Genomic DNA, 26,020 nt, shown 5'->3' with positions numbered 1-26,020 from the left:
ATCAACATCAACCTGCCCCGCCCCCTCCTCAGCCTGATAAAGGTCCTGCCGGCCGGGACCTCCCAACCAAGCCCTCCAGCAAGGATTCAGGTTGGTGCTGAGTGCTTGGGAGGGACACCCGCCTCCACTCTGCAAGAACTCAAAAAGGGAGATGAGGGGATCGTGGGAGGGAGGCAGGAGCGTGCCACTGATCCCCTGAACCCCTGCCTCTGCCTCCAAAGGGCCCCTCCGGCCTTGCCCTGAGGCTCTTCCTGTCGCTCCCGATCCTGGTGGTGGTTCTGTCGATGGTCTTGGAAGGTAAAAGTGGGATGGGAGAATTGCGGAGTTGGAGATTTGGAAGAGTGAAGGTGGCTACAGGCCTGGGGTCCCGGCTTAGAGGACCTCTGAGAGCTCTGGGGCCCCTTCTGGGTCGTGGTTGCCCCATCGTGGTCGGGTGGGTCTCCAGGTTCTCCCAGGCTCAGTCCGGCAGGCGCCAAATCTGCCCAGGAGAGCCCTAGCAACCGATGACGTATTGACCGCCACACCTCTGGGATTGGCTGTCCTCCTGTAGCCTTGAAAGTGGGTGATGGGGGCGAGGGGCTGTGGGAGGAGGTCAGTGCTGAGTGAGGCAATTCCCAGCGGCTTGAGCCCCACGCGGTCACTCCAGTATCCTCCCCATTCTAAACACATGATCCCCAAGGATCCCCTTATCCCCGGGATCCCATCCCAAGGGGGTTCCAATAACAAATTTTTGGCGGGGCGCGGAGGCTCATGCCTGTAATCCCAGCATCTTCGGAGGCCGAGGTGGGCAGATCACTAGAGGTCAGGAGTTCGAAACCAGCCTGGCCTACATGGTGAAACCCCGTCTCTACTAAAAATACAAAACAGCCAGGCGTGGTGGCGCGCGCTTGTAATCCCAGCTACTTGGGAGGCTGAGGCAGGAGAACTGCTTGAACCTAGGAAGTGGAGGTTGCAGTGAGCCGAGATCTCACCATTTGACACAGCAAGTCTCCGTCTCAAAACAACAACAACAGCAACAACAAAACAACAACAACAACAACAGCACGCGCCTGTAGTCCCACCTACTCTGGAGGCTGAGGCAGGAGAATCGCTTGAAACCGGGAGGTGGAGCTTGCAGTGAGCCGAGATCGCGCCACTGCACTGCAGCCTGGGTGACAAGAGCCAGACTCCGTGTCAAAAACAAAAAAAAGGAAAGAAAATTCTGTCTGACTGCTTCTTCACTGTGGGGCAGGGGTGCCGGAGAGGGTAGGGGCTGTGGGAGAAGGCACGGGCTGAACCTTAGGGACTCCTCACGAGCCCACCAATGCCCCATCTACTTGCCCTGTGCTAAGGATGTTTTAACTCCATGGTCTCAAAAGAATCTTCCTAAGAACCCTGCAAACTGGGACTTAATAATCCCACAAGGGCATTGAGGCCCAGAGAGGTGAGGCTACTTGTACAAGGTCACAGAGCCAGGAAGTGGAGAACTGGAACTAGATTGAACCCTCAGTCTGGCAATGTCACCATACTACACTTTTCCTGGTGTGGTCTACCCGAGATGAGGGGCTGAGGTGTGTTTTTGTTTTGTTTTGTTGTTTTGAAACAGAGTTTCGCTCCTCTTGCCCAGGCCGGAGTACAATGGCACAATCTCAGTTCACTGCAACCTCCGCCTCCCAGGTTCAAGGGATTCTCCTGCCTCAGCCTCCCAAGCAGCTGGGATTACACGCACGTGCCACCACGCCTGGTTAATTTTTGTATTTTTAGTAGAGACGAGGTTTCTCCATGTTGATCAGGCTGGTCTCGAACTCCTGACTTCACATGATCCACCTGCCACGGCCTCCCAAAGTGTTGGGATCACAGGCATGAGCCACTGTGCCCGGCTCTTATGTAAAATTAAACCACATGCACATGCAAAACAACCCTATGTAAAAAAAAATTTTTTTTTTGAGATGGAGTCTGGCTCTGTCACCCAGGCTAGAGTGCAGTGACGTGATCTCCGCTCACTGCAACCTCTGCCTCCCAAGTTCGAGTGATTTTTTTGCGTCAGCCTCCTAAGTAGCTGGGATTACAGGCATGTGCCACCACGCCTGGCTACTTTTGTTGTATTTTTAGTAAAGACAGAGTTTTGCCATGTTGGCCAGGCTAGTCTCCCAACTCCTGACATCAGGTGATCCGCCCACCTTGGCATCCCAAAGTGTTGGGACTACAGGTGTGAGTCACTGCGCCCAGCTTAAGATTTCATAAGAACAATTTATTTGTAAGCCATATATCTAATAAGGGGTTAATATTCAAAATACATAAGGGACTCCTACAATGCAAGTGGGAACACCAAACACTGTAGCCACTGTGGAAAACAGTATGGGGGTTCCTCAAAACATTAAAAATGAGATCCTGCAATCTCATTTCTGGGTATTTATTCAAAAGAATTGAAATCAGGACCTTGAAGAGATACCTGCCCTCCCATGTTCGCTGCAGGTCTGCTCGATACCCAAGATATGGAAACAACCTAAATGTTTATCAACAGACGAATGGGTCAAGGAAATGTGGTCTACACATGCAATGGAATGTAACACATCCTTAAAAAGGAAACCCTGAGGCCAGGCTCTGTGGCTCACCCTTGTAATCCCAGCACTTTGGGAGGCTGAGGTGGGTGGATCACTTGAGGCCAGGAATTCGAGACCAACCAGGCCAACATGGCGAAACCCCATCTCTAATAAAAATACAAAAAAAATTAGCCAGGCATGATGACGGGCGCCTGTAAACCCAGCTACTCGAGAGGCTGAGGTAGGAGAATCACTTGAACTCGGGAGGCAGAGCTTGCAGTGAGCGGCGATTGCACCGTTGCACTCCAGCCTGGGCAACAAGAGCAAAACTCCATCTCCAAAAAAAAAAAAAAGGAAATCCTGAAGCTAGGCATGATGGCTCCCACCTGTAATCCCAGCACTTTGGGATGCCAAGGCAGGAGAATCACTTGAGGCCAGGAGTTGGAGACTATCCTGGCCAACATGGTGAAACCTTATCTCTACTAAAAATACAAACATTAGCCAGGCATGGTGGCGTGCGACTGTAATCCCAGCTACTTGGGAGGCTGAGGTGTGAGAATCGCTTGAACCAGGAGGTAGAGACTGCAGTGAGCCGAGATCATGCCACTGCACTCCAGCCTGGGCATCAGAGCAAGACTCCATCTCAAAACATAAAAGGAAATCCTGGGCCGGGCGCAGTGGCTCATGCCTGTAATCCCAGCACTTTGGGAGGCTGAGGCAGGCGGATCACAAGGTCAGGAGATCGAGACCATCCCAGCTAACATGGCGAAACACGGTCTCTACTAAAAATACAAAAAATTAGCCGGGCGTGGTGGCGGGTGCCAGTAGTCCCAGCTATTCGAGAGGCTGAGGCAGGAGAATGGCGTGAACCCGGGAGGCGGAGCTTGCAGTGAGCCAAGAGCACGCCATGCACTCCAGCCTAGATGACAGAGTGAGACTCTGTCTCAGGAAAAAAAAAAAAAAAGGAAATCCTGAACCTGGGCATAGTGTCTTATGCCTTTGTGCAGCCATCCCAGCACTTTGGAAGGCTGAGATGGGAGGATCAGTTGAGGTCAGGAGTTCGAGACCAGCCTAGGTAACATGGTGAGACACTGTCTCTACCAAAAAAAGAAGAAAGAAAGAGAATAAATAAATGTATAAATATTACTCTCTGGGGTTAATGCATCCCCTTCTCCCCCAAAATCAACCCTCCAAACTCCTATACTCTCCTTTCTTCTCACTCAGCAGCCTGTTAGAATTCAAGTCAGATTTTTTGTGTTTTTGTTTTTTGAGGCAGAGTCTCACTCTGTTGCCCAGGCTGGAGTACAGTGGCACCATCTCAGCTCACTGCAACCTCTGCCTCCCAGGTTCAAGCGATTCTCCTGCTCAGCCTCCCGAGTAGCTGGGACTACAGGTGCGTGTGTGCCACCACACCCAGCTAATTTTTGTATTTGTAGTAGAGACGGGGTTTCTTTTTTTTTTTTTTTTTTTTTTTTTTTGAGACGGAGTCTCGCTCTGTCGCCCAGGCTGGAGTGCAGTGGCGCGATCTCGGCTCACTGCAAGCTCCGCCTCCCAGGTTCACGCCATTCTCCTGCCTCAGCCTCTCCGAGTAGCTGGGACTACAGGCGCCCGCCACCACGCCCAGCTAATTTTTTTTGTATTTTTAGTAGAGACGGGGTTTCACCGTGGTCTCGATCTCCTGACCTCGTGATCCGCCCGCCTCGGCCTCCCAAAGTGCTGGGATTACAAGCGTGAGCCACCGCGCCCGGCCAGAGACGGGGTTTCGCCATGTTGCCCAGGCTGGTCTCAAACTCCCCAGCTCTAGCGATCTACCCTCCTCAGCCTCCCAAAGTGCTGGGGTTATAGGCATGAGCCACCATGCCCAGCCTCAAGTCAGATTACGCTCTTCCTCTGCTCAGAATTCTCCTGATTCTCTCAGAGTAAACCCAGAAGCACTTACCAAAGGCCTACAAACGGGACACTACCCCGTCCCCGATCACCTCATCCCTCTCTCTCCATCACTCACAAGCAACTCCTAGCTATTCCTCCAATGTACTGGGCAGGCTCCCACCTCAGGGCCCTTGCAGTTACTGCTTGCCTGGAATGTTCTTCCCTGGAATGTTCTTCCCCAGGGGTCCAGATATCTGCCTGGCTCCCTCCTCACTTCCTCCAGTTCTCTTCCAAAATCATCCACTGCCAGACGTGGTGGCACACGCCTGTAATCCTAACCTTTGAGAGGCCAAGGTGGGAGGATTGCTTCAGCTCAGAGGTTCAAGACCAGCCTGGGCAACATAGCAAGACCCCATCCCTCCTAAAAAAAATTAGCTGGGCATGGTGGTGCACACCTGTGGTTCCAGCCACTCGGGAGGCTGAGGTAGGAGGATGGCTTTAAATCAGGCAGGTTGAAGCTGCAGTGAGCCATGTTCCAAATTAGATAGTGTTGATGATTGTGCAACCTTGCCAATATAGGAAAAACCATTGAATTGTACACTTTAAAAGGGTAAATTTAGCAGGACGCGGTGGCTCACGCCCGTAATCCCAGCACTTTGGGAGTCTGAGGTGGGCAGATCACTTGAGCTCAAGAGTTCAAAACCAACCTGACCAACATGGTGAAACCCCATCTTTACTAAAAATTAAAAAATTAGCCAGGTGTGGTGGCGGGTGCCTGTCGTCTCAGCCACTTGGGAGGCTGAGGCACAAGAATTTCTTGAACCGGGGGGGCAGAGGCTACAGGGAGCTGAGATTGCCCCACTGCACTCCAGCCTGGGCAACAGTGTGAGACTCCATCTCAAAAAAAAAAGAAAAAAAGGAAAGAAAAAGAAAAAAAGGGTAAATTTGATGGAATGTGAATTATAACTCAATTTTTCTTTTTTCTTTTTTTTTTTTTTTGAGACGGAGTCTCGCTCTGTCGCCCAGGCTGGAGTGCAGTGGCGCAATCTCGGCTCACTGCAAGCTCCGCCTCCCGGGTTCACGCCATTCTCCTGCCTCAGCCTCTCCGAGTAGCTGGGACTACAGGCGCCCGCCACCACGCCCGGCTAATTTTTTTGTATTTTTAGTAGAGACGGGGTTTCACCGTGGTCTCGATCTCCTGACCTCGTGATCCGCCCGCCTCGGCCTCCCAAAGTGCTGGGATTACAAGCGTGAGCCACCGCGCCCGGCCTCATAACTCAATTTTTCAACATGCATTAGGAGGGACATTTCCAACTCTTTTTTACCCCAGCCTTCCCTGCAATCCCCCAGAGTATCCAGCCAGGAGGGGAGTGGCTAGAGACAGCAGAAGATTAGCAGGGAGGAGGGTGCAGGGTTTCGGGGGATGAGGGGATGGGATTCAGACCAGGGTAAGGATCCAGGGGTAGAGAGAAAGATTTGAGAGTGGTTTTGGGGCTTAGTGACTTAGAGAACAGAGTTGCAGGCTCTGTTTTGGGGCTTTTGGGCCCGCCCTGCCCCCTTCCGACCTCTTAGTTCCTATCCACCAGCAGCTGTTTGTGTGCTGCCTCTGAAGTCCACCCTGAATGACCTTCAGCCTGTTCCTGTCCCTGAGATGGGTAAACATTGCAAGCAGCAAACAGCAAACACATAGCCCTCCCTGCCTGCTGACCTTGGAGCTGCGGCAGAGGTCAGAGACCTCCCAGGGCCCATACCACTTCCAACATCCCCTTGATCTCTTGGATTTTGGTGGAGAGGGGCAGAGGTTGTCCTGGCCTGGTTAGGTAGTGTGAGAGGGTCCTGGTTCAAAACCACCACTTGCTGGCTGGGGAGTCATCAGTAAGTGGCGGTGCCCCCACCCTGAGGCCTGTTTCCCCATCTGTACAATGGAAATGATGAAGATGCCCACCTGATAGGGTTTTTGTGGCAAATAAGTGTTTTTTTTGTTTGTTTGTTTTTCTTTTTTTTTGTTTTGAGATGGAGTCTCACTCTGTCACTAGGCTGGAGCTCAGTAGCGTGATCTTGGCTCACTGCCAACTCCACTTCCCGGGTTCAAGCGATTGTTCGGCCTCAGCCTCCGAGTAGCTAGGACTACAGGCGCCCGCCACCACACCCAGCTAATATTTGCATTTTTAGTAGAGACAGGGTTTCACCATGTTGGCCAGGATGGTCTCAATCTCTTGACCTTGTGATCCACCTGCCTCGGCCTCCCAAAGAGCTGGGATTACAGGCATGAGTCACCACACCCAATCCCCCCACCTTTTTTTTTTTTTTTTGAGATGGAAAGCTCTGTCACCCAGGCTGGAGTGCATTGCGCCATCTTGGCTCTCTGCAACTTCTGCCTCCCGGGTTCAAGCAATTCTCTTGCCTCAGGCTCCCAAGTAGCTGGGATTACAGGCGCCCACCACCACGCCTGGCTAATTTTTGTATTTTTAGTGGAGACAGAGTTTCATTATATTGGCCAGGCTGATCTCAAACTCCTGACCTCAAGTGATCTGCCCGTGTCAGCCTCCCAAAGTGCTGGATTATAGGCATGAGCCACCATGCCCCACCACAATTAAGTAAATTAATCATCTAAAAGCCCTGCCATGATTCCTGCCACACAGTGTGTGCTGGGGAAGCACGCACTAATTAAACAGTAGCTGGCGTTGACGGAGCACCTATGCGGCATTTTCTGTGCACGATCTTTACTCTCCTGGGCAACCCTATGAGGTAGATAGTCCGTGACTCCCATTCATGGATGAAGAAATAGGCCCAGGCAGGTAAAGCAACTTGTACCAGGTCATACCGCTAGAAAGAGGTAGAGTCAGCCAGGCGCGGTGGCTCACGCCTATAATCCCAGCACTTTAGGAGGCCGAGGCGGGCGGATCGCTTGAGGTCAGGAGTTCTTAACCAGCCTGGCCAACATGGTGAAACCCCATCTCTACTAAAAATACACAAATTAGCTGGGCGTGGTGGCAGATGCCTGTAATCCCAGCTACTCAGGAGGCTGAAGCAGAAGAATTGCTTGAACCCGGGAGGCAGAGGTTGCAGTAAGCTGAGATCACGTCATTGCACTCCAGCCTGGGCAACTGAGCAAGACTCCATCTCAAAAAGAAAAAAAAAGAGGCCAGGCGCAGTGGCTCACACCTGTAATCCCAGCACTTTGGGAGGCCGAGGCGTGTGGATTGCCCAAGGTCAGGAGTTCAAGACCAGCCTGGCCAACATGGTGAAACCCTGTCTATACTAAAAATGCAAAAATTAGCTGAGTGTGGTGGCAGGTGCCTGTAGTCCCAGCTACTCGGGAGGCTGAGGTAGGAGAATTGCTTGAACCCAGGAGATGGAGGTTGCAGTGAGCTGAGATCGCACCACTACACTCCAACATGGGCGATAGAGCAAGACTCCGTCTCAAAAAACAAAGAAGGAAGGAAGGGAGGGAGGGAGGGAGGAAGGCAGGGAGGGAAGGAAAGAAAGGAAAGGAAGCAAGAGGTAGAGTCAGGCTCTGAACCCCACACCAATCATAACACAACACATAGTAGGTTTGTTTTTATTTTTTATTTTGGGTTTTTGTTTGTTTGTTGTGGAGACAGTGTCACTCAGGCTGTAGCACAATGGTACAATCATAGCTCACCGTAGCCTTGAACTCCTAGACTCAAGCAATCCTCCCACCTCGGCCTCCTAAGTAGCTGGGACTACAGGGGCATGCCACCACGCCTGGCTAAATTTTGTTTATTTTTAGTAGAGACGAGGTCTCCCTATGTTGCCCAGACTAGTGTCAAACTCCTGGACTCAGGTGATCCTCCCACCAGGGATTACAGGCACGAGCCACCATGCTGGCCTTTGTTTTATTTTTTTTTTTGAGACTGAGTCTCACACTGTCGCCTAGGCTGGAGTACAGTGGCACGATCTTGGCTCACTGCAACTTCCGCCTCCCAGGTTCAAGCAATTCTCCTGCCTCAGCCTCCTGAGTAGTTGAGATTACAGGTGCCCACCACCACGCCCAGCTAACTTTTTTTTTTTTTGGTATTTTTAGTAGAGACAGGGTTTCACCAGGTTGGCCAGGCTGGTCTCAAACTCCTGACCTCGTGACCCGCCCACCTCAGCCTCCCAAAGTGATGGGATTACAGGCATGAGCCACCACGCCCGGCTTTTTTTGTTTGTTTGTTTTCAAGAGATGGGGTCTTACTATGTTGCCCAGGCTGGACTCTCAAACACCTGGGCTCAAGGAAGCCTCCTACCACAGCTTCCTGAGTAGCTGGGGCTACAAGCCCCTGCCACAGTTCCTGGCTGTTTTTGTTTTTTATAATTGTGGTAAAATATAAACAACATGGCGGGGCACGGTGGCCCACCCCTGTAATCCCAACACTTTGGGAGGTCGAGGTGGGAGGTTTACTTGAGCCCAGGAGTTCAAGACCAGCCTGGGCAACTTGGCAAAACCCCATCTCTACAAAAAATAAAAAAATTAGCCGGACGGCCGAGCGTGGTGGCTCATGCCTGCAATCCCAGCACTTTGGGAGGCTGAGGTGGGTGGATCACCTGAGAGGTCAGGAGTTTCAGACCATCCTGGCCAACATGGTGAAAACCCATCTCTTTAAAAATACAAAAAATTGAGCCAGGCATGGTGGCTCACGCCTGTAATCCCAGCACTTTGGGAGGCCAAGGCAGGTGGATCAGGAGGTCAGGAGTTCGAGACCAACCTGGCCAACATTGTGAAACCCTATCTCTATTAAAAATACAAAAAATTAGCTGGGCATGGTGGCAGATGCCTATAATTCCAGCTACTTGGGAGGCTGAGGCCGGAGAATCGCTGGAACCCGGGAGACAGAGGTTGCAGTGAGTTGAGATCGCACCATTGCACTCCAGCCTGGGCAACAAGAGCAAAACTCTGTCTTAAATACGTACATACATACATACATACATACAAAAAATTAGCCGGGTGTGGTTGCCGCGCACCTGTGATCCCAGCTACTCAGGAGGTTGAAGCAGGAGAATAGCTTGAATCCGGGAGGCAGAGGTTGCAGTGAGCCAAGATCGCACCATCACACTCTAGCCTGGGTGACAGAGCGAGACTCCGCCTCAAAAAAAAAAAACTTAACCATTGCAGCCATTTTTAGGTGTACAGTTCAGTGGCATTAAGTACATTCACACTGTTGTGCAACCATCCCCACTATTTCCAGGATGTCTTCGTCATCCCAAACAGAAACTCTGGGTGTTTTCAATCTGCAGATGATTGCTACAGAGGAACTCCGGGGGATATCTATTGCACACCTACTGTGCTCATGCTGGGGCCTCTGGGATGGACAAGATTCTGCCAAGGCAGACATCTGGGTCAAGACAGTCCTGCACAGTTGTTCAGGTTGTGGCCAAGGTTGGGTTTGCAGATTTGCCATGTAAAAATGCAGGATGCTCAGTTACATTTGAATTTCAGATTAATAGCAAAAAAAATTTTCAGTGTAATTCCCAAATACTGCATGGGACATATTTATACTAAAACATCATGCACTGTTGATTGGAAATTCAAATGTAATTGGGCCTCCTCTATTTCGTCTGGCAAGCGTAGACAAAAGAATCCAGTCCATAAGTCCCCTTAGCCATGTGCCCTGGGGTGCAGCTGGGTCCTTCATGAGAAAAATGCTCTATTTCTGGCACTGGGACTGAACCTGATGTGGGGGATTTTTTTGTTGGTTTTTGTTGTTGTCATTGTTGTTTTGTTTTTGAGACAAGGTCTCGCTCCATCATCCCTCCTGAGTAGCTGGGATTACAGGTGTGCACCACCACACCCGGCTAATATTTGTATTTTTAGTAGAGACCGGGTTTCACTATGTTGGCCAGGCTGGTCTTGAACTCCTGACCTCAAGTGATCCACCTGCCTTGGCCTCCCAAAGTGCTGGGATTACAGGTGGGAGCCACCGCCCTGGCCCTGGGCCTGATGTTGATGACCTCCTACTATGTGCACCTGCAGCTCTCCTGCATAGGCCTCAGCCCTCCTGCATGAGGACACTGGGAGGCAGGTGCTCCCTATCAACCCCACGTTACAGTTGAACAAATTGAGCCCCAGAAAAGAAAACGTATTTGCCCAGGTCACGCAGTGAAGAAGTGGGGGATTCGAAGCCCAGGTCCGTCTGAAGCCCGAGTCACCCAGAGGAGAAAGAGCTGGAATTGAGAACTCAAGGAATGCTTGGAAGTGATCGGGCTCCAGCCCACCCGGGAAGAAACAGAGGCTGGAGACATGAGACTGTGTTGCTATTTCCTGCCATCATCCCTTGAGCCCTATGAGGCCCTACCACAAGCCTGGCCTTGCAGCCCAGTGACTAGGAGAAATTAGACACAAAATAATAATAACAGCAATGGTCTTTTTTTTTTTTTTGAGACGGAGTCTCGCTCTTTTGCCCAGGCCGGACTGCAGTGGCGCGATCTTGGCTCAATGCACGCTCCACCTCCCAGGTTCACGCCATTCTCCTGCCTCAGCCTCCCGAGTAGCTGGGACTACAGGCGCCCGCCACCACACCCGGCTAATTTTTCGTATTTTTAGTAGACGTGGGGTTTCACCGTGTTAGCCAATATGGTGTCGATCTCCTGACCTCGTGATCCACCTGCCTCGGCCTCCCAAAGTGCTGGGGTTACAGGCATGAGCCACCGCGCCCGGCCAACAGCGATGATCTTTGAGCACCTATATTGCCAGCCTCCACGGTAAGAGCTTTCTTCATTTTTTGTTTTGTTTTGTTTCGAGACAGAGTCTTGCTCTGTCACTCAGGCTGGAGTGCAGTGGTGTGATCGAGGCTCACTGCAGCCTTCACTTCCCGGGTTCAAGCCATTCTCCTGCCTCAGCCTCCCGAGTAGCTGGGATTACAGGCACGTGTCACTACGTCTGGCTAATTTTTGTATTTTTAGTAGAGACAGGGTTTTTCACCATGTTGGCCAGGTTGGTCTCAAACTGCTGGCCTCATATGATCCGCCCACCTCGGCCTCCCAAAGTGCTGGGATTACAGGCGTGAGCCACTGCGCCTTTCTTTGTATTTGTTCCAGTAATATCCTGAAATATGTACTGTGCCTCCCACTTTATGGAGGAGAAACTGAGGCCAGTAAATGAGGCTGTCATGGGAGGTGGAGACAGGATTTGAAACTGCCTCAGTGCAGGAGGCTCAAGAGCCTCTGTCTTCTCTCAGGGTATGGTGTGGGAGGGTGAGAAGGAGGGAGGCCCACAGAGGCATGACCTCTGATTGCCACTGTCACCTGGGTCCTGCTCTCTGAAGTCTCTGCCAAGCGGGGAGGTGGCTGGGGGAGGGCCCTGCTCTGTGCAGCCTCCCCTCCCCCGGCCCACAGAGTTGAGCACAGAGGCATAGAGGCACAGAATCCCCAGAAATGTCCCTCCTCAGAAACAGGCTCCAGGCCCTGCCTGCCCTGTGCCTCTGCGTGATGGTCCTGGCCTGCACTGGGGGTGAGAAGAAGAGGGTGGAGGGATGTGGGGCCCACACCTGGTGGGTGTGAGTGTGGCTGTGTGTCCTGTGGCTCTGTTGCCACGTGAGACATGAGTACAGAGCATGTGCGTTTCATGGCGTGCGTATGCATGTGCGTGTCGGGGAGTGTGTGTGTCAGTGGCTGAGAGTGAACTGTGAATGTAACATTGGTACAAACTGGGATCATCTGTGTGTGTGTGCGCGTGCGTGCGTGGAAGTGGGAGGATGCAGTCGTGGTAAAAAGTGCACGTCTGTGTGCATGTGTGTATTTGTGTGCACCTGTCTCTCTGTGGGGTATGTGTGTGCAAAATATTTGAGTGTGTGGACACGTGTGAGGGGGTCTTTGAGTGTGTGCTGGTGTGTACGTCTGTGTTTTGCATATGCATTTTTTTTTTTTTTTTTTTGAGACGGAGTCTCACTCTGTCACCCAGGCTGGAGTGCAGTGGTAGCAGTGGTGCGATCTTGGCTCACTGCATCATCCGCCACCCCTGGTCAAGGGATTCTCCTGCCTCAGTCTTCAGAGTATTTGGGACTACAGACGCACACCACCATGCCTGGCTAATTTTTTTTTTTTTTTTTTTTTGAGATGGAGTCTCCTCTGTTACCAAGGCTGGAGTGCAGTGGTGCGATCTCGGCTCACTGCAAGCTCTGCCTCCAAAGGTTCATGCCATTCTCCTGCCTCAGCCTCCCAAATAGCTGGGACTACAGGCGCCCACCACCACGCCGGCTAATTTTTTGTATTTTTACTAGAGACAGGGTTTTGCCGTGTTAGCCAGGATGGTCTCAATCTCCTGACCTCGTGATCCGCCCGCCTCGGCCTTCCAAAGTGCTAGGATTACAGGCGTGAGCCACCGCGCCTGGCCAATGCCTGGCTAATTTTTTTATATTTTTGGTAGAGACAGGGTTTTGCCATGTTGCCCAGGCTGGTCTTGAACTCCTGACCTCAGGTGATCCACCTGTCTTGGCCTCCCAAAGTGCTGGGATTACAGGCATGAGCCACCACGCCCAGCCATGTACTTTATTTTAAAATGGGATCGTATTCTAGATCAGCATTATCCAGTAGAAATTTAAATTTTTAATACGGGGCCAGGCACAGTGGCTCATGCCTGTAATCCCACCACTTTGGGAGGCCGAGGCGGGCGGATCGCAAGGTCAGGAGATTGAGACCATCCTGGCTAACAGATGAGTAAAAACCCATTTCTACTAAAAATACAAAAAATTAGCCATGCATGGTGGCACACGCCTGTAGTCCCAGCTACTTGGGAGGCTGAGGCCAGAGAATCACTTGAACCCGGGAGGCGGAGGTTGCAGTGAGCCGAGATCACGCCACTGCATTCCAACCTGGGTGACAGAGCGAGACTCCGTCTCAAAAAAAAAAAAAAAATTTAACACGTATATAGTGGCTACAATGTGCAAGGCACCATTCTATGTGCATCGTATGTATTAACTCTTAATTCTCACAATAACCCTGAGCTAGATACTATTATCCCATTCTACAAAACGGGAAACTGAGTCATGGGGAGAGAGGATAAGTCACTGGCCAAGGCACATAGCCAGCCACATGTGGGCCCTGCGTGACGGCTGGTCTCTGTAGGCGAGGCTTTGTCCAGATGCACGGGTAGAAAGTCTGGCCCGGAAAGAGGAACTGACAGCAAGGCTAAGCCAATGTCTGCCCCTGGGGGCAGAAAGTCACCTCCTGCTCTCCCTCCACTGTCCATAGAGGTAGCTCAGACAAAGTGAGGGTCACAGGAGAACTAAGGGGGAAGGAGGTGGTTCCTGGGCAGCAAAATCAGGTGGTGAAGGGAGGCATCAGAAGATGGCAATTAGAGAGGCCATTAGAGGGGAACCATAGGCAGACAGGGTGACAAGAGGGACTACTGACACAAGGTGAAGAGATGGCCCAGCTGGATGGGGTGGCTCACATCTGTAATCCCAACATTTTGGAAGCCCGAGGTGGGTGGATCACTTGAGGTCAGGAGTTCGAGGCCCCAACATGGCAAAACCCCATCTCTACTAAAAATATAAAAATTAGCCGGGCATGATGGCAGATGCCTGTAATCCCAGCTACTCGGGAGGCTGAAGCAGGAGAATTGCTTGAATCCAGGAGGTGGAGGTTGCAATGAGACGAGATCATGCCACTGCACTCCACCCTGGGCAACAGAGCAAGAGACTGACTCTGTTTCAAAAAAAAAAAAGAAAAAAAAAAGAGATGGCTGATGGTCGAAGAGGGTTAAGCGGTCAGGGGACATATGAGGGTAAAGGCAGGAGGCGAGAGGACTGGCAGGGGACTGCCCCTGGACCACCAGGAGTGACAAAGGATGAGCACGGAGGGAAAGGGAGAAGGGGGGATTCTAGGGTCCCAGCCCACCCAAGTTGCCCTCTGGTTCCACCTAGCATGCCAGCCAGAAGCCCAGGAAGGAACCCCGAGCCCCCCGCCAAAGCTAAAGATGAGTCGCTGGAGCCTGGTGAGGGGCAGGATAAAGGAGCTGCTGGAGCCAGTGGTGAACAGGACCAGAGACGGGTGGCAATGGTTCTGGTGAGGGTGTGCTGGGTTGGGTGGTGGGAGGGGATTCCTGGGTCTGAGGGAGGAGGGGCTGGGGCCTGGACCCCTGGGTCTCAGGGAGGAGGAAAGGGTGTGAGTGGGGCTGTGACTCCTAGGTCTGGGAGGAGTGGAGGGTTAGAGCTGAGAGCAGGAACTCCTAGGTCAGAGAGAGGAACGGATAAATGGGGCAGAGAACACCTGGGGAGGGCTGGGGCCTCCACTGTGACGTCCTCTCTCCTGTAGGAGCCCGAGCACCTTCCGGGGCTTCGTGCAGACGTACTATGACGACCACCTGAGGGACCTGGGTCCGCGCACCAAGGCCTGGCTCCTCGAATCCAAAGACAGCCTCTTGAACAAGACCCACAGCCTGTGCCCCAGGCTTGTCTGTGGGGACAAGGACCAGGGTTAAAATGTTCATAAAAGCCAGGTGTGGTTGTGGTGGGTGCCTGTAGTCCCAGCTACTCAGGAGGCTGAGGCAGGAGGATGGCTTGAGCCCAGGAGTTGGAGACCAGCCTGGGCAACACAGCGAGATCTCTTGGGGGTAAAACAAAAAGAAAAAAAAAAGTTCATACTTCGCCAATAAATAAAGTCTCACCTGTGTCCCTGTCTGGATCCTTCCCCGGTGTGGCCAGAAAAAAACCCACCCTACTGCCTCCCAGGAATCAATGAGTAGAAGAGGTGACACCTGACGGGGAAGGGAGAGTTGGGGGGTCGGGAAGGGTATCAAGGGATAACACCCTATTGTGGGCTTGCAGAGAATGGGGGACTTCAAGGCGCGTCAGTTTCAGGAGGGTGAGGGCAGGAGCGTGGGTGGAGTCAGCAGGTCCCCATGACGGCCCTCACTGAGAGCTTGGCCCTTGTCTCCACAAGCTCTGACTCCATTCCCAGTGAGCACCCGGCACCTCCAACCCCTCCACAGCCCCCAACCCAGCCTCTGTCGGAGGCGAATTCTCAGAGCGAGGGTTCCCTGTCACTTGAGTGAAGATTCCCTGTGATGTGACCTTGGGGGACGTCATTGCCCTTTCTGTCCCCACCCACCCCCTCGGCGGTTCTGTTGGCCAGGACTTTGGCCTAGACAAGGGATGGGGGTTGTGGCTGTGGAGCGGAAGTGGGTCTCAACTGCTATAAAGCCTCTCTGTGCCCGTCCGGAGCTGGTAAGGACAGCCTGCCAGAGTCTGGTAAGAAAGGGACCCAGGGTGTGGGGACAGGGGGGCGTCAGCAGGGAGAGGGCAAAGATCGATAAAGCAGGAATTTTAAGAGGCACAATGTTAGAAGCCCATGTTGGAACCATGACTGTGTGTGTGTGTGTGTGTGTCTGTGTGTGTGTGTCTGTGTGTGTGTGTCTGTGTGTGTCTGTGTGTGTGTCTGTGTCTGTGTGTCTGTGTGAGATGCAGTCTTGCTATGTCGCCCAGGCTAGACTCAAACTCCTGGGCTCAAACAATCCTCCTGCCTCAGCCTCCCCAGCAGCTGGGACTACAGGTGCACCACCACACTCCACAAATCACAGAATTTAGAACTGTAGACTATTTGAGCTTCTGCTTAGAGTTGGGGTGGCTGAGGTGGGGAGGATCCCTTGAGCCCAGGAGTTTGAGGATGCAGTGAGCAATGATCTTGCCACTGTGTTCCAGCCTGGGTGACAGAGAAACCCCATTTCTAAAAAAGAGAAAGAAAAAGGGCTAGGCACAATGGCTCATGCCTGTAATCCCAGCACTTTGGGAGGCCGAGGCAGGCGGATCACCTAAGGTCAGGAGTTCGAGACCAGCCTTACTAGCATGGTGAAACCGCATCTCTACTAAAAATACAAAAATTAGCCGGGTGTGGTGGCGTATGCCTGTAATCCCAGCTACTCCAGAGACTGAGAGAGGAGAATTCCTTGAACCCAGGAAGCGGAGGTCGCAGTGAGCCCAGATCGTACCACTGTACTCCAGCCTGGGTGACAGAGCAAGACTCAGTCTTGGGGGAAAAAAAAGAATGAAAGAATTTAAAAAACTAAAAAAGAACTGTAGGCTGGGCATGGTGGCTTACACTTGTAATCCAAACGCTTTGGGAGGCCAAGGCGGACGGATCACTTGATGTCAGAAGTTGGAGACCAGCCTGGCCAACATGGTGAAACCCCGTCTGTACTAAAAATACAAAAATTAGACAGGCGTGGTGGTGCATGCTTGTATTTCCAGTTACTCAGGAGGCTGAGGCAGGAGAATCGCTTGAACCCGGAAGACAGAGGTTGCGGTGAGCCAAAATTGCGCCATCGCACTCCAGCCTGGGCGAGAGAACAAGAACTTGTCTCGAAAAAAAAAAAAAAAAAAGAATTGTAGACCATTTGCTTGTGCCGTTCTTTCTCTGGGGATCAGATCTCAACCTCTTTCTGCCGTAGCTTCCTCATCTCCTGTGTGTGGATGATGATATTGTGCCCTGTGCATGTTCTTCGTCACCAAAAGTGCCTCTCTCATAGAGTGGGTGAGAACTCAATGAGCAGATGCAGGGACATGAGGTCTTAGGGCAGAGCCCTAAGGAAACACATTTGATCTACTGTGGGTCCTTAATGGTGTCTGCAGAGCACCTCCCTGCACTGACTCAGCCTTAGCAAAGGGCAGGGGCTTCGCTGTGTTCCCTGCTGGGCCCAGAAATGTTTAGGTGCTCAAGAAAGTCTTCTAGGCTGGGCTCAGTGGCTCACGCTTATACTCCCAGCACCCTGGGGAGGCCGAGATGGGAGGATTGCTTGAGCCCAGGAGTTCCAGACCAGCCTGGGCAACAAAGCAAGTCTCCCATCTCTACAAAAGAATAAAAATTAGCAGCCGGGCCTGGTGGCTCACGCCTGTAATCCCAGCACTTTGGGAGGCCAAGGCAGGCAAATCACTTGAGGTTAGGAGTTCAAGACCAGCCTGGCCAACATGGTGAAACCCCATCTCTACTAAAAATACAAAAATTAGGTGAGGCACAGTGGCTCAAGCCTGTAATCCTGGCACTTTGGGAGGCCGAGGAGGGCGGATCACCAGGTCAGGAGTTCGAGACCAGCCTGGCCAGCATGGTGAAACCCCATCTTTTTTTTTTTTTTTTTTTTGAGATGGAGCCTCGTTCTGTCGCCCAGGCTGGAGTGCAGTGGCGCAATCTCGGCTCACTGCAAGCTCCGCCTCCTGGGTTCACGCCATTCTCCTGCCTCAGCCTCCTGAGTAGCTGGGACTACAGGCGCCCGCCACCACACCCGGCTAATTTTTTGTATTTTTAGTAGAGACGGGGTTTCACTGTGTTATCCAGGATGGTCTTGATCTCCTGACCTTGTGATCCGCCCGCCTCCACCTCCCAAAGTGTTGGGATTACAGGCGTGAGCCACTGCGCCCGGCGTGAAACCCCATCTCTACTAAAAATACAAAATATGGCCGGGTGCAGTGGCTCATGCCTGTAATCCCGGCACTTTGGGAGGCCGAGGCAGGTGGATCACAAGGTCAGGAGATCGAGACCACAGTGAAACTCTGTCTCTACTAAAAATACAAAAAAAAAAAAAAAAAATTAGCTGGGTGCAGTGGCAGATGCCTGTAGTCCCAGCTACTCGGGAGGCTGAGGCAGGAGAATGGCGTGAACCCGGGAGGCGGAGCTTACAGTGAGCCGAGATAGCGCCACTGCACTCCAGCCTGGGCAACAGAGTGAGACTCCATCTCAAAAAAAAAAAAAAATTAGCCGGGCATGGTGGCAGGTGCTTGTAATCCCAGCTCCTTGGGAGGCTGAGGCAGGAGAATTGCTTGAACCCTGGAGGCAGAGGTTGCAGTGAGCAGAGAACACGCCACTGGACTCCAGCCTGGGTGACAGAGCGAGACTCCATCTCAAAAAATACAAAAACAAAGATCAGCCGGGTGTGGTGGCGGGTGCCTAGGGAGGCTGAGGCAGGAGAATTGCTGGGAGGTGGGGGTTGCAGTGAGCCGAGATTGCACCACGGCACTCCAGCCTGGGCAAGAAAGTGAGATTCCATCTCAAAAAAAGAAAAAAAAAAAAAGAATTAAAATGTTAAAATCAGGAGTAGAATCACAGAATGTTGGAAAGTGAGGCCCAAGAAGGGGGCTGTGTCCAAGTCCATGCATGGGAAACTTGACTGGGACACCAAGCACACACAGAGCAGGATCGCAGTCCCCCCACCAGATTGGGGCGTGACCACAGGAATAGCCGCCTCCAGTCAGCCTGCCATATGACACCCCCTCAATGTTCCAGGTCTCCTGACACTATGGGCACACGATTCCTTCCAGCTCTGTTTCTTGTCCTTCTGGTATTGGGATTCGGTGAGTGTGGGCTTCCACAGAGGGAGGCCTTGGGGAGGGGAATGAGCTCCAAGCATCTTCCCAGCCCAGGCCCTTCTTACCTCTGCCTCTGCCCTCTCCTCTCCTTCTTGCCTCCTTTCCCCCTGCTGCAGCCCCACGGGCTCTCCTGACACACTCTCCCCCTGCAGAGGTCCAGGGGGCCCAACCGCCCCAGCAAGATGAGCCGCCTAGCCCGGCCTTCCTCACCCAGGTGCAGGAATCTCTCTCCAGTTACTGGGAGTCAGCAAAGACAGCCGCCCAGAACCTGTACGAGAAGACATACCTGCCCGCTGTAGATGAGAAACTCAGGTAGCACCTGCCCCTGGAGAAATGGGGTCTGGCCCATACCACTGACTGCATCCAGGACCCAGAAGTTCAGGCCCCAGCCCCTCCCCACTCAGACCCAGGAGTCTAGGCCCCCAGCCCCTCCTCCCTCAGACCCAGGAGTCCAGGCCCCCAGCCCCTCCTCCCTCTAACCATCTGTGCTTTCTCCCCAGGGACTTGTACAGCAAAAGCACAGCAGCCGTGAGCACTTACACAGGCATTTTTACTGACCAAGTTCTTTCTGTGCTGAAGGGAGAGGAGTAACAGCTAGACCCCCCATCAGTGGGCAAGGGGAGAGTCCCCCGTTCCCCTGATCCCCCAGGTTCGGACTGGGCTGCCCCTTCCCAGTAGCTCTTGCATCCTCCTCCCAACTCTAGCCTGAATTCTTTTCAATAAAAAATACAGTTCAAGTTGCTTCTCATGGATGGCACTGCTTTTCTGAGGACTCAGGGGCCAAGATGGAGGGGCTGACTCAGTCCAGCCAACATTTAATGAGCACCTACTGTATGTATAGAGCCCTAACCCATGGGTCCATGGGAATAAAGCAGTGAATAGTAACAATAAATAATCGTAACAGCAATTAGAGACTACTCTTTATTGAAGTCCGGCTTTCTCTTTTTTTTTTTTTTGAGACAGGGTTTCACTCTGTCACCCAGGCTGGACTGCAGTGGTGCAATCTCGGCTCACTGCACCCTCCACCTCCCAGGCTCCAGCGATTCTCTGTGCCTCAGCCTCTGGAGTAGCTGGGATTACGGGCATGTGCCACTGTGCACGGCTAATGTTTGTATTTTTAGTAGGGTTTTGCCATGTTAGCTAGGCTGGTCTCAAACTTCTGACCTCAAGTGATTCACCCGCCTCGGCCTCCCAAAGTACTGGGGTGACAGGCATGAGCCACCGCGCCAGGGCAAAATCCGGCTTTCTCATTTGTAAAATGACAAATCATAGACACAGCTAGTCCACAGTGGCCTCTGACAGTCTCCAGTTGTTAACGGTGGATGGTGTCCAGGTTTTTGGCGTCCTGAACAAAGAACTGGACAAAACGCACAAACAAAGCAAGGAAGAAATGAAGGGATTTATTGAAAACGAATGTACAGTAAACAGTGTGGGAGCGGGCCCAAGTATACGGGTTCAAAAGCCCTGTTACAGAATTTTGGGAGTTTAAATTCCCCCTAGAGGAGTCCCCTTCCACTGGTTACTTCTGGTACACCCTATGTAAATGGAGAGGATGAGGAAAAGTTACAAAGTCATTTATGGCCTACCGGAGAGGATGTTTCCTGTTATAGCTGAAGGGAATTGGCCTTATGTTCCCTGCCTCCAGACCCTATTTTCCTGCCTTATAGTTGCTGGACTGACATATTTTTTATTTTATTTATTTTGTTTTGAGATAAGGTCTTGCTCTGTCTCCCAGGCTGAAGTGCAGTGGTGAGATCTTGGCTTACTGTAGCCTTGACCTTTTGGGCTCAAGAGATCCTCCCATCTCAGCCTCCCAAGTAGTTGGGACTAGAGACGCCCACTGTCACACCTGGCTAATTTTTTGTATTTTTAGTAGAGACGGGGTTTCGTCAAGTTGCTAGGCTAGTCTCCAATTACTGGGCTCAAGTGATCTGCCCACCTTGCCCTCCCAAAGTGTTGGGATTACGGGTGTGAACCACTGCACCAGGCCTGGGCTGACACTTTAAATGTGCCATTGCAATCAGTGTATAATGGTCCCATGGCAGAGGGGAGAATGGTGCCCAAGTCAGTACTTCTTGGCTGGGACCCAAGCAGACAGACCTCTAGGGCCGGCGCGGTGGCTCACGCTTGTAATCCCAGCACTTTGGTTGGCTGAGGTGGGCAGATCATCTGAGGTCAGGAGTTCAAGACCAGCCTGGCCAACATGGTGAAACCTTGTCTCTAATAAAAACACAAAAATTAGCCAGGGGTGGCCCACGCCTGTAATCCCAGTTACCTGGAGGCTCAGGCAGGAGAATTGCTTGTACCCTGGAGGCGGAGATGGCGCCACTGCACTCCAGCCTGGGCAGCAGAGTGAGACTCAAAAAAAAAAAAAAAAAAAAAAAAAGAAAAACTTATTAAAAAAAAATTGCAAGCAAAAAGCACAGAAGGCAGAAGGTGCAAATAAGCAGAGGCTCCATGGTCTGAAGGAGGCCAATGCTGGGATCATGAATGAAGGGGGCTGGGGGCCAAGATTCCTGTATCCTGAGGGAGTCCAGGGTGGTACTGCTCCCCAAGTCCCATGGGTGGGATTATTGGTCTTTGGGGATCCACTGCTTGTATTTCTCCTAATCTGCTTGGCATTAACCTCCTGCCAGGCTTTCAACACCCTTGGGGCAGTTTTCCCAGATCCTGAGGCTGGACAGCTGAGTCCAGTAAAAAACAGGGGCCCTGGAGAGGGACTGTGGGCAATGCCCCCGAGTCCCCAGGGCCTGGGAAGAACAGACGCTGCCAAGCGCAGGGGGTGGTGGGGAGGGGGAGACCCTGGAGTAACAATCCCTGCTCTGTCCACTTGGTTCCCACGGACTGGAGCCAAACCAAAGCACTGCCCGGACCAGTTCAGCTTCCAACCAATCCTGGTGCTGGCCTCAGACTCCTCCTTCCTTTCTCAGAACCCCATTCCCCTCAGGGCCCCCAGAGTCCAGGCCCCTAGATTCTTCTTCCCCTAGAACTCAGGAGTCTGGGACCCCCCAATCCCTTCTCCTCAGGACCTAGAAGGTTGGATCCCCAGCCCCCTTTCTCCCTTAGAACCTGAAATCACAGCCCTTGATCAGTATTTTGCGCCCCCTAGTGGAGAGAAGAGTGAGTCTGTCCTGTGACTTACAGTAGGAATGGCAGAATTTTTTACCTATTATGATTTTTAATTTTTTTAGAGACAGGGTCTCACTCTGTCGCCCAGGCTGGAGTGCAGTAGTGTGATCACAGCTAACTGCAACCTCAAACGAACTCCTGGGCTCCGGCATCCCTCCCACCTCAGCCTCGGAGAAGCTGGACCACAGGTGGATGCCACCACACCACCTAATTTTTTTAATTTTTAGTAGAGCTAGGATCACGCTATGTCACCAAGGCGAGTCTTAAACTCCTAGGCTCAAGCGATCCTTCTGCCTCGGCCTCCCAGAGTGCTAGGATTACAGGCATGAGCCACGAAGCCTGGACGGAATGACAGAATTTATTTGGTCACTCAACAGAGCGTAGGAAGGCTCTGCAGGGAACCTGGCTCCACAGGAGCCCTGTCCAAGGTCACACTTCTCATGAGAAGCTGAGACCTCGTCATGCTGCAACACATTGGCCCTTGCAGTGTATGAGACTTGGAGAGCAGATTGCAGCAGTTTGTATTTACAGCTGAGAGCACAGTTGGGGTTGCAGTGAGGCTGGAGAAAATTTCAAAGCCCCTCATTTGCTGGGCTTTCCATGGTCCTCTACCTAAATTTGTACAAGTAATTTTGTACTTTTTTTTAAGACAGAGTTTCCCTTTTGTTGCCCAGGCTGGAGTGCGATGGCATGATCTCGGCTCACCACAACCTCCGCTTCCCAGGTTCAAGCGATTCTCCTGCCTCGACCTCCCGAGTAGCTGGGATTACAGGCATGCGCCACCATGCCCAGCTAATTTTGTACTTTTAGTGGAGATGGGGTTTCTCCATGTTGGTCAGGCTGGTCTCGAACTCCCGACCTCAGGTGATCCGCCAGCCTCAGTCTCCCAAAGTGCTGGGATTACAGTGTGAGCCACCACGCCCGGCCAATTTTGTACTTTTTAAAAGAGGCCAGGCTGGGCACGGTGGCTCATGCCTGTAATCCCAGCACTTTGGGAGGTCGAGGCAGGCGGATCACGAGGTCAGGAGATCGAGACCATCTTGGCTAACACGGTGAAACCCCGTCTCTACTAAAAATACAAAAAATTAGCTGGGCGTGGTGGTGGGTGCCTGTAGTCCCAGCTACTCAGGAGGCTGAGACAGGAGAATGGCGTGAACCCAGGAGGCGGAGCTTGCATTGAGCCGAGATCATGCCATTGCACTCCAGCCTGGGTGACAGAGCAAGTCTCAAAAAAAAAAAAAGAGGTCTACAAAACACATAAGCTTCAGACCCCACAATGTCTCTCCTCAATGCCTGTCTTAAGTCTATTCACTTCATCCCTGGACTTAAAGACTGGGCCTACACATTCAAAGAATCGTTATTAACACCATTATCGTCTGTAACAGTGGGGATGAGGCACTAAGTTTTCTCTTTTTCTTTCTTCTTTTTTGAAGGCGGAGTCTTCCTCTGTTGCCCAGACTGGAATACAGTGGCATGATCTTGGCTCACTGCAACCTCTGCCTCCCAGGTTGAAGCAATTCTCCTGCCTCAGCCTCCTGAGTAGCTGGAGTTACAGGCGTCCGCCACCACGTCCGGCTGATTTTTGTATTTTTAGTAGAGACGGGGTTTTACAATGTTGGCCAGGCTGGTCTCGAACTCCCGACCTCAGGTGATCCACCTGCCTTGGCCTCCCAAAGTGCTGGGATTACAGGCGTGAGCCACCGCGCCTGGCTGAGGAATGAAGTTTTCTAAGGTTCCTTCTTGCCCTGTGTTAGCCCTCAGAGAGGTAAGTCACTCACCTTCTGCACTTAGCCTCATCCCCAGGGCAGTGCTGGAGATACAGCACTGACCACAACAGTCCCGGGTCAGCCTGCCCATTTGGGGAGACACACCCATCCCTGACAGTGACGACACAAAGTGAGCAGGGGTGGGGTGGAGGAGCTGAGGAGGCAAGGGAGGATGGGAAAAGGGCTCAGAGAGAGCTTCCTAGAGCGAGAGCTACTATTGCAGAGCTGAGACCCAGAGGAAAGTGGAGGAAACCGGTAATAAAATGGTAATTAAATATTTAGAATATCCCAATGCAAAGCTTACTCTCTTTCCAGGTAATATATAAAGTTCATAATCACAGCACCCCGAATATTGACCACTTAAGTATGAGGCCCAGGGCCTGATGTTTTCCATTCGCGATCTAACTACGTCTTCCCAATAACAGAGGGGCAAAACGGGAAGACGAACAACGAGTACGATTATATCCCTGGTTTATAAAAGGGGAGAAAGTGAGGCTCAAACAGAGATGTTGCTTGTCACCAGCCTGGCCAACACGGTGAAACTCCGTCTCTACTTACAAAAAAAAAAAAAAAATTGGGAGGCTGAGGCAGGAGAATTGCTTGAATCCGGGAGGCAGAGGTTGCAGTGAGCCGAGATCGCGCCACGGCACTCCAGCCTGGGTGACAGAGCGAGACTCCGTCTCAAAAAAAACAAAAACAAAAACAAAAAAACTAGCCAGGAGTGGTGGCGTGCTCCTGTAATCCCAGCTACTCGGGAGGCCGAGGCTGCAGTGAGCCGAGATCGCGCCATTGCACTCTAGCCTGGGGGACAGTGAGGCTCCGTCTAAAAAAGAAAAAAAGAAAGAGAGACGTCACTTGTTCAGGATATCTTATCCTGTCAGTACCACCACAAGAGTTAGAACCCTGGCCAGACCTCCACCCAATTTCACGGGTGAAGGGTTAACAGCCTCTGAGAGTCTTGTCCTCTCTGGGCCTCCGTAACACCCTTTCCAAACTAGGGGTCTCTCAGCATATGTCCGAGTTTAGAGCTGTACGAAGACATAGAGCTAATTAAAAATTGTGGAATTCTCAGTGCCCGTGAAGCCTAGTCCACGGATGCGAGGTTTGGACCACTAAGGGAACGCGCATGCGTGCTAGGCAGGGCTGTCCGAAGGCTTGGGGGTGTATCATAGGGTCTCATCGGAGGTGTGTTGGCCATAAGACCCCTGGAATTGGAACTCTAAATACACAGAAAGGATATGAGCTCAGGAGACTTTAACGAAAGAGTTGTCTTACGAAGAGGGGTCAGAAGACAAGGGTGCTGGGCAAAAGGCTTGTTCTTCGAATGCGAATACGGTGGCCAGAAAGGTTCCTCTGACGAAAGAGGGGCGTGGTTCGAAGCCGTACTGTGGCCGATAAAGCTCAAGAAACATGGAACCAAAAGGACGCGAAGAATCGGCTGGGAGAAGTGGACAGGATGTCCCGAAAGGCTCATATAACCGAAAAGGCGGGTTAATGTGAAGGGGCGGAAGGGACAGAACTTGCGGGAGGCACATGCTGGCCGACAAAGTCCTGGAGTTCGGAGTATACAGTGTTTTTATTAGGTGGAAACAAACGGGCTGCGGGAAAGAAGAGTACGGAGGCCAGGTTGGTCCTTTCAGAGCCGGAAGTGGCCTTCCTGAGAGGCGTGGCTGCGGCACTGTTGCCGGATACGGTGGCCCAGCGGGGCTAGGAAAGCGTGAAATCTCGCGCGATTGCGCTGCGTCGTCGGGGACGGGGAGGGGCTGGCGGCGGGGGCGGGGACCCGGAGCGGGAAGATGGCGGCGGCGCAGGAGGCGGACGGGGCCCGCAGCGCCGTGGTGGCGGCCGGGGGAGGCAGCTCCGGTCAGGTACGGAGGCCGAGAGGGGACTGAGGGGGTTCTTCCCCAGCCGGGGGGCCTCCCACGGGGCGTGTCCTACCTCTTGTCGCGGAATCCCGTGTACTGGGGGCTCCTTGCCCAGAGGGACCTTGAATACCCGGCCCAGGCAGGGCCGGACCGCCCGGGAGGCCGGACGGTGCCGGGAACGGGGGCCCTGTTGCGGGTCGGGTCCCCTGCACGCTTGAGCCGGGCGGCCACCAGGCTCATCGCTCGAGCCGGGGAGACAGTGGCTCGGAGGGGCGTAGGCTTGTACCTTGGCGCGCTGGGTTCTCAACTCCGCGATTCCAGGCTCTGAGGCCGTTCCTAGAGTGGTCTGGCGTTCAGGTCTCTTTGTAGTGCTTGAGGTGTGCGCAGTGATTAATTGGGAGTTTTCTAGCTGTGGGGAAGTGAGGATTAGCAGGGCACGGCGGACAGACCCATTTTACAGACGGGAATCCAAGGAACAGTGAGACTAAGGCGCTTCCAGAAGGTCATTCCGGTTAGGTTGGTAACTTTATGTAGAAGTTACAAGACATTACTGACACAGGTACTGTTATGGA

The 26,020-nt window shown here is 52.4% G+C and overlaps 3 protein-coding genes across 7 annotated transcripts in view; all 3 read left to right on the top strand.

Annotated features, from left to right (window-relative positions):
* Positions 1-11,727: 11,727 nt before the first annotated feature.
* On the top strand, positions 11,728-15,005 carry APOC4 (apolipoprotein C4). Its single transcript, XM_055251216.1, has 3 exons — positions 11,728-11,844; positions 14,258-14,399; positions 14,649-15,005. The coding sequence occupies exons 1-3, from the start codon at positions 11,769-11,771 to the stop codon at positions 14,812-14,814; spliced, it is 384 nt and encodes a 127-aa protein (XP_055107191.1). The 5' UTR covers positions 11,728-11,768; the 3' UTR covers positions 14,815-15,005.
* Positions 15,006-15,508: 503 nt separating this feature from the next.
* APOC2 (apolipoprotein C2) lies at positions 15,509-19,637 on the top strand. Of its 2 annotated transcripts, none has more exons than XM_055251222.2 (4): positions 15,509-15,583; positions 18,606-18,673; positions 18,805-19,000; positions 19,189-19,637. In XM_055251222.2, exons 2-4 carry the CDS (start codon positions 18,619-18,621, stop codon positions 19,277-19,279), a joined length of 342 nt encoding a protein of 113 aa, XP_055107197.1. In that variant the 5' UTR covers positions 15,509-15,583; positions 18,606-18,618; the 3' UTR covers positions 19,280-19,637. The 2 variants fall into 2 exon arrangements, with proteins under 2 accessions (XP_055107197.1, XP_055107198.1); XM_055251223.2 differs by having other exon boundaries at positions 18,841-19,000; positions 19,189-19,631.
* A 4,194-nt stretch (positions 19,638-23,831) lies between these two features.
* Positions 23,832-26,020, top strand: part of CLPTM1 (CLPTM1 regulator of GABA type A receptor forward trafficking) — a 39,889-nt gene continuing 37,700 nt past the window's right edge. Inside the window, exon 1 of one of the 4 annotated variants that reach the window (XM_063620749.1) lies at positions 23,832-23,849. In XM_063620749.1, the coding sequence (XP_063476819.1) occupies positions 23,847-23,849 (3 nt within the window). In that variant the 5' untranslated portion in view covers positions 23,832-23,846. Of the gene's footprint in view, positions 23,850-24,953; positions 25,210-25,348; positions 25,452-26,020 lie in introns of those variants that run through there. The other 3 variants (XM_055249480.2, XM_055249482.2, XM_055249481.2) reach the window with 3 other exon arrangements.

This window comes from Symphalangus syndactylus, chromosome 17 (assembly GCF_028878055.3).
Source record: "Symphalangus syndactylus isolate Jambi chromosome 17, NHGRI_mSymSyn1-v2.1_pri, whole genome shotgun sequence".
NCBI classification, from domain to species: Eukaryota; Metazoa; Chordata; class Mammalia; order Primates; family Hylobatidae; genus Symphalangus; species Symphalangus syndactylus.
The sequence above is the reverse complement of the archived record's forward strand: the minus strand, read 5'-3'. Positions and strand labels throughout refer to the sequence as shown.